At 45.3% G+C, this 5741-nt stretch overlaps 1 protein-coding gene across 1 annotated transcript; it reads left to right on the top strand.

Annotated features, from left to right (window-relative positions):
* Positions 1-960: 960 nt before the first annotated feature.
* LOC142566853 (sulfotransferase ssu-1-like) lies at positions 961-2285 on the top strand. Its single transcript, XM_075677754.1, has one exon. The coding sequence runs from the start codon at positions 1227-1229 to the stop codon at positions 2115-2117; it is 891 nt and encodes a 296-aa protein (XP_075533869.1). The 5' UTR covers positions 961-1226; the 3' UTR covers positions 2118-2285.
* The last annotated feature ends 3456 nt before the right edge of the window (positions 2286-5741 follow it).

Below are 5741 nucleotides of genomic sequence, written 5' to 3'. Positions count from 1 at the left end.
GTAGCCGAGAAATGGTCTTCCAATAAATGATCACACTGGTTTTCGTGTTGAAATGATTTTAGACGCTGTTGGAGCCACACCAAGAAGTTGTCGACCTGCATTTGTAGGAATGTTTATCCGTGAATTGAGAAACGTTTCCCGACGTTAAAATTATTGAAAAACATAGAAAACCGCATTTCCCATTGCAGTCTTCCAATATGATGCGGATAAACAAGGTTCCATTCTTTACTATTACTTAGAATTCTTCTTGAAATCCAATATTATGAGTTATGCTATATCGTCACAGCGATAGATAGCCTTGGTCAGTTTATTACGACATCATTAAAATGCGTCACATAAGAGACGCACGGTATTGTATCGGCCCAGTAGAAAGTTTCGCATTGCGCGAATATTACTGCTGCTAGATACACATCACTGAAACTTAAACCGGAAGCGCTGTCATTAGAGCAAATATTTCTTATGTTTCAAACTAAGGCGAATATCGACAAAAGCATCGGTTCGCAGGCCTTGGCATCCGCTGCCATTCAATAAAACGTACTGTCGAAGTGGCTCTTCGACCGAATTATGAACGCTGATCCAACAATGCGGTATTTGGACTGGCGGCTTGGAGGCAACTCTTAGCGGTAGCGCGCCTTATCTCTAACGACGGATAAACCCCACACTCCCACATCCTATTTTATGTGCTTGCCGCCGCATTACGTTATGGCGTGTATCGTGTCTAGAGGCAAACCTTTTTTTTTTCTTGGTACGGTCATGCGCTCATTGCAACACGAGCTATCACATGACTCTGGAATCAGCCGCAGGGCGTTAAACATCTGGTGAAGGGCAGCATGCCGTATATTTTGCTAGTTTGAGCAGACAATGCGCGGAGACCTCTAGCGACAAGGAGACAACGATTGCGTCCGCAGCTTTTCCCCAAAGCTAACAGGTGGCGCTTGACGCTGTGTTATCACAAACCGCCTATTCGAGTGTTTAGGCGTTGGCTGGGGCGGCTAGCAACGCCCCTCGCGCTCTCCGGTTTCGCGCACTGTGCAACCAGTGGGAAGTATCTTCATTGCCGCAATTAGAGACCGCGTCCGCTCTGATCCGCTTGTCTGGCTTGTCGCGAGGCTGTCGAGACAGACCGGGAAGTGCCGGCTTTAGTTGGCGCGCGGCGACGAGGTCGTGCGTAGTTTTCCTAAAGAAAAAGGCACCGACCAAGGAAAGGACTCACTCTTCTGCATATCATGGAGACTCGACGACCGACCTACAAACGTCACGAAGCTACGGGCTGGGTCTTTCCCCGGGACGGATTTGAGTGGTCAGAGTTCGAAGGTGCCTGCAGCTACCAACCACGCTGCGACGACATACTGCTGATGACGTACCCGAAGTCAGGCACCACTTGGGTCCAGTACATGCTGTACCTGCTCGTCCATGACATGAAACCCGTGCCTCCGGGAAGCCGACTGGACAGCTTCGCTCCCTTCCTCGAGAAGGGGGGCCTCAACCGCATCGGAACCCTGGAGAAGTCGCCTAGGCCCATCAAGACCCATCTATCGTTCGATGTGATGCCGTGGCGTGCCGAGCCCCGTTACGTATGTGTGGTGCGAAATCCAAAGGACGTTTGCGTGTCTCTGTACCACCACGTACGGGGCTTCGAAAAGTACTATCACTTCACGGACGGTAGCTTCGACGATTTCTTCGAGGCTTTCCTGGAAGGCCAAGTGGACTCCGCCGACTACCACGACCACCTGCTGTCACTTTGGCACCATCGGAGCAAGGAGAACGTGCTTCTACTGACTTATGAAGACCTAATGGAAAAAACCCTGCAAGAGGTCGGTAGGCTCGTTGAACACGTCAGGCCGTGCTTCCCCGCCGACTGGAAGGCTCCCGACTTGGGTTCTCTTGTGGCCGCAGCGAGCTTCGACACAATGAAGGCGCAGCGTCCCGAGCAGTGGGCCAGCACCAGACCGGAAAACATGCCGGCTTTCATACGCCGCGGTCGCGTGGGAGACTGGCGCAACTACCTCACCGAGGATCAGAACGAAAGGCTGCAGAGCAAGTTCGCACGCAAATTGGCTGGTTCGGGCGCCGAGTTGCTCTGGCCAAAGGAGATGGAGGGACGTGAAGGCGCGTGAAATGGCAGTGGCCGTGTGTTTTGTTTGAGACCGGTTGCATTCGGTGTTGGACGTGAAAAATTAGGGGGCGAAATGCGACACTAGTCCACACAAAAGCCTTCACTTTTGTAGTCAATGCGTGGTTGCTTTGGCGAAATAAATAAATTAGGAACCGAAAGGAGGAAGTTGTGTGCGCCTGAAATGCGTGCTTTATTCACGATAAGATGTTCGTTCCTAACAACTGTTTCTCATCAGCAAGTTAGCTTTGTTAATAGTAGGTTGCGTATCAAGATTATTCACTTTTTCTTGGAGTGATACTTCCGTATCAAGATTATTCATCACTTGCTCTTAGAGTAGTACTTCCGTAGAAATTGTTTTGCGAATATTGGTCAAAAATTGCAGCCATTCTTTCTTTGTTTGACTGATGTACTCATTACCGCTCTTTTCGTCGTGGCTGCTCGGCGTAAGTGCGTCAAGCATTCACGAAGTAAATGTTGTAACCTATGATCAGATTTACTTGTCTGCGACTATCACGAGCCCCATATGTGCATGTAGTACGATTGCCGCCCTGCACGCCGTCCATATGTTGAACTCACTGCGAACAATAAGTACCAGGCGTAACAGAAGTACTTTAGGCAGTTGTGTTCTTGAAAGTTGGAGCAATACCGAAGTTAAAACAGAATATTACCCAGGCGTCTTCCAACAGGTCGGCACTCCACGCTGGGCAAGGAAAGCGTCCAAAACTCAAATCTCAAATGGTTTGTAGCGAAGGACGCAAAATCGTAGCAGAAAGATAAAAACTTCGAGCTCGCCCTGCACACCACCGATCTCTACTTCAAGGGGCAGGGCATAGTACAGATCAATGCTGTACACTGTGTTTTTTGTTATCGTCTTTTTGGGATACGCTTCTCCACTATACCAAATGCGCTTACTTTTCTTCAAAAAGTAATGCCGTACGCTTTTAGTCTTCTTTATTGCTAGCGTCATGGATCCTTTAGCACAGACGGTTGTCCCCAACGTTAAAAATTATTACATAAACTGACCCTGCCTCTTGCGAGATATTTACCATCCATAGCGCGTATTTTCCGACCACTACGTCACTGGCTTTGGCCATTCGTTGAATCATCCTTGAGGTGCCTCCTGTGAGGACCACAAAACACGATATCTTAAGCGTAACAGAGACATCCATTATCACAAAGCGATTTTCAACGAGCGCCAATAAATGATACGCAAACAACGACAGCCGCTATAGGCCCCGCAGAAACCTGCACTTCACGCCAGGCTCGAACCTAACGATGCGAGCTCGAATGCACAGTGCCTATTCCTGGCTACATTTTGGTAAATATTAAACTCGCAGCGTGCATTCTTAAAGGCATTCGTGCGCGTCTGTGAAACTCTACGGGTGCTTCTACTTAAAGGAGTGCTACAACTCTGCAGCGGTGGCCTGGTCCCATCTGTAGAGCCTTGTGGTTAATTTAAATATTTGTGAGTGATTAGTCCTTGATATCAATTTAGTTGAGTCAATTTGTTTTATTCCGTGTCTAGACGTGTGCCCAGTCGATTCATAGTCGGGATGGTTATGAATATGGTCTGCACTTAGGCCACAACGAACCGACCATATATATTTCGAGAATGATGGCATGCGAGTACCCGCATCCTAGTAGAAGGGCAACACATTAGGCGAGACTACATTTTCTATCACGTGTACATAATGATTTGGACAGTTTTCTCACTCATACAGTGATTTTCAATGACTGGTCAAATTTGACAATGAAGTAAGCGTTTGGTACTTCAGCCTTCGAGGTAAACAAGATTATTATTTATTTTTTTTTATTTCGGAATACTGCAGGCCATTGCTTGGCCCAAGCAGGAATGAATTTACATTTTTACATAACCAAGAGAATAAAATTTATACAATATTAGCAGCCACGCATATCAAAAGAATAAACCAAAAGAATAAAATTGTACAATATTAGCAGCACACGGATACCAAAAGAATAAAATTATACAATATTAGCAGCACACGGATTCAAAAGATACATATTATCAGGTCAGTAGACGATGTAACGCATCTTAAAGATTTTGTGAGGAAATAACAGATGCCGGTAATGAATTCCAATCTTGCACTGTTCTAGGGAAAAACTGTATTTACAACTGTTAGTTTTGGCGAAGAAGGGAGCAAGTGAATACTCATGAACGCTCCGATTCCTTCTCACTAGAGGACGCTTAATGCACCCTGAAAGCTGGAGCTTATTTTTTTCTGTTAAACTATTGAACAAGAATTTCAATCTATTAATCTTTCTGCGGGTTTCTAGTGTATGAATGTTATTTGAGATCATTAACTGCGAGGGAGAGTCTTCCCTTTTGTATTTTCCGTATATAAAACTAACCGCTTTCCTAATGACTTTTTCAAGGATCATTATATCTTTTTCCGTGTATGGGTCCCGCACTACTAAAACATATTCAAATAAACACCGCACACAAGTTCCGTAGGCCAATTTTTTATGTGTGTAGGGGCAGTTTCTAGCTTTCTATGAAAACCCATTGCTTTCGAAATGCAGCTGTAGAAATATTAGTAATGTGAGCCGACCATTTTAACTTATTGTCAAGTGTTATACCTAAATATTTATATTTCACAACTTCCAAAATCATGTTGCCGCAAAGAAAGTGAGGAAGCAAACTGGGCGACTTTTTTCTAGTTATACGTAAGAGAACAGTTTTTTTTTCACTATTAGGTTCCATAGCCCATTTCAGACACCATTCTTCAATGGCAAAACCTGCTTTTTGTACAGAGCTGTGGTCATGTTCTGAAGAAATTTGTTTAAACACAACACAGTCGTCTGCGAATAACGCAGTAGTCATTATCGATTCTAACGTTTTTCCCCTTTAGTTTAGATACATTGCTCCAGACTGCTTGCTTTTCCCTATAGTCCTGAAAGTACATTATGACAGGGCGATTAGAAGAACTTTTCCCCAGTCTATGGATTCGAGCTACATATGAACACTGCACTCCCAATTTACCAGAAAAGAGATCATTGATAACTTTTCTGCGCAAGTCCGACTCTGATTCAATATGATCTTCCTTTACGCCAAAAACAAATAAATTTCACCTCCGACTTCTATCTTCTAAATCTTCGAGTCTGGCCTGATGCCCTGTAAGTGCATCCTGCACACCATTCAAAGCTATGCTTATGTTGTCAATCGCATCTGTTTTCATCTGCAGATCTTTTATGTTTGCCTCTGTGTTATTCAAGTGATCAGCAAAGTTCCCCAGTGCCCTTTCTGGTGCCTCTAATCGAGACCTAATGTCTTTCTGCCCCTCAATGAGTGTCTGAAACATTTCATCAACTGTTGGGCCTCAATTCATTTTTATATCTCCACAAACAAGCAGCATACATGAGCAATAGCACCTATAGGCACAGCCTAGACATGTGCGTGGGCATGGCAGGAGAACAAGAAACCTATCGTCAGATCGTATGGTGCACACATAACTAACCTGTACTAGGAAAAGACGTAGCATTTTGAGCACCTTGCCCGCAGCGCTTTCGCTTTGCCCACTGAAGACGGACGAGTGTGGTGCCGGATTTATAGGGTCAAGGGCTGATGACGTCACGGTCTGTGACGTCTGATATCCATGTACCTGTG

This window comes from Dermacentor variabilis, unplaced genomic scaffold (assembly GCF_050947875.1).
Source record: "Dermacentor variabilis isolate Ectoservices unplaced genomic scaffold, ASM5094787v1 scaffold_13, whole genome shotgun sequence".
NCBI classification, from domain to species: Eukaryota; Metazoa; Arthropoda; class Arachnida; order Ixodida; family Ixodidae; genus Dermacentor; species Dermacentor variabilis.
Note: the sequence above shows the minus strand (reverse complement) of the source record. Positions and strands in the feature narration are given on the sequence as shown.

Coding starts and splice junctions, on each gene's coding strand:
- LOC142566853 (XM_075677754.1), top strand. CDS start 1,227: ATGGAGACTCGACGACCGACCTACAAACGTCACGAAGCTACGGGCTGG.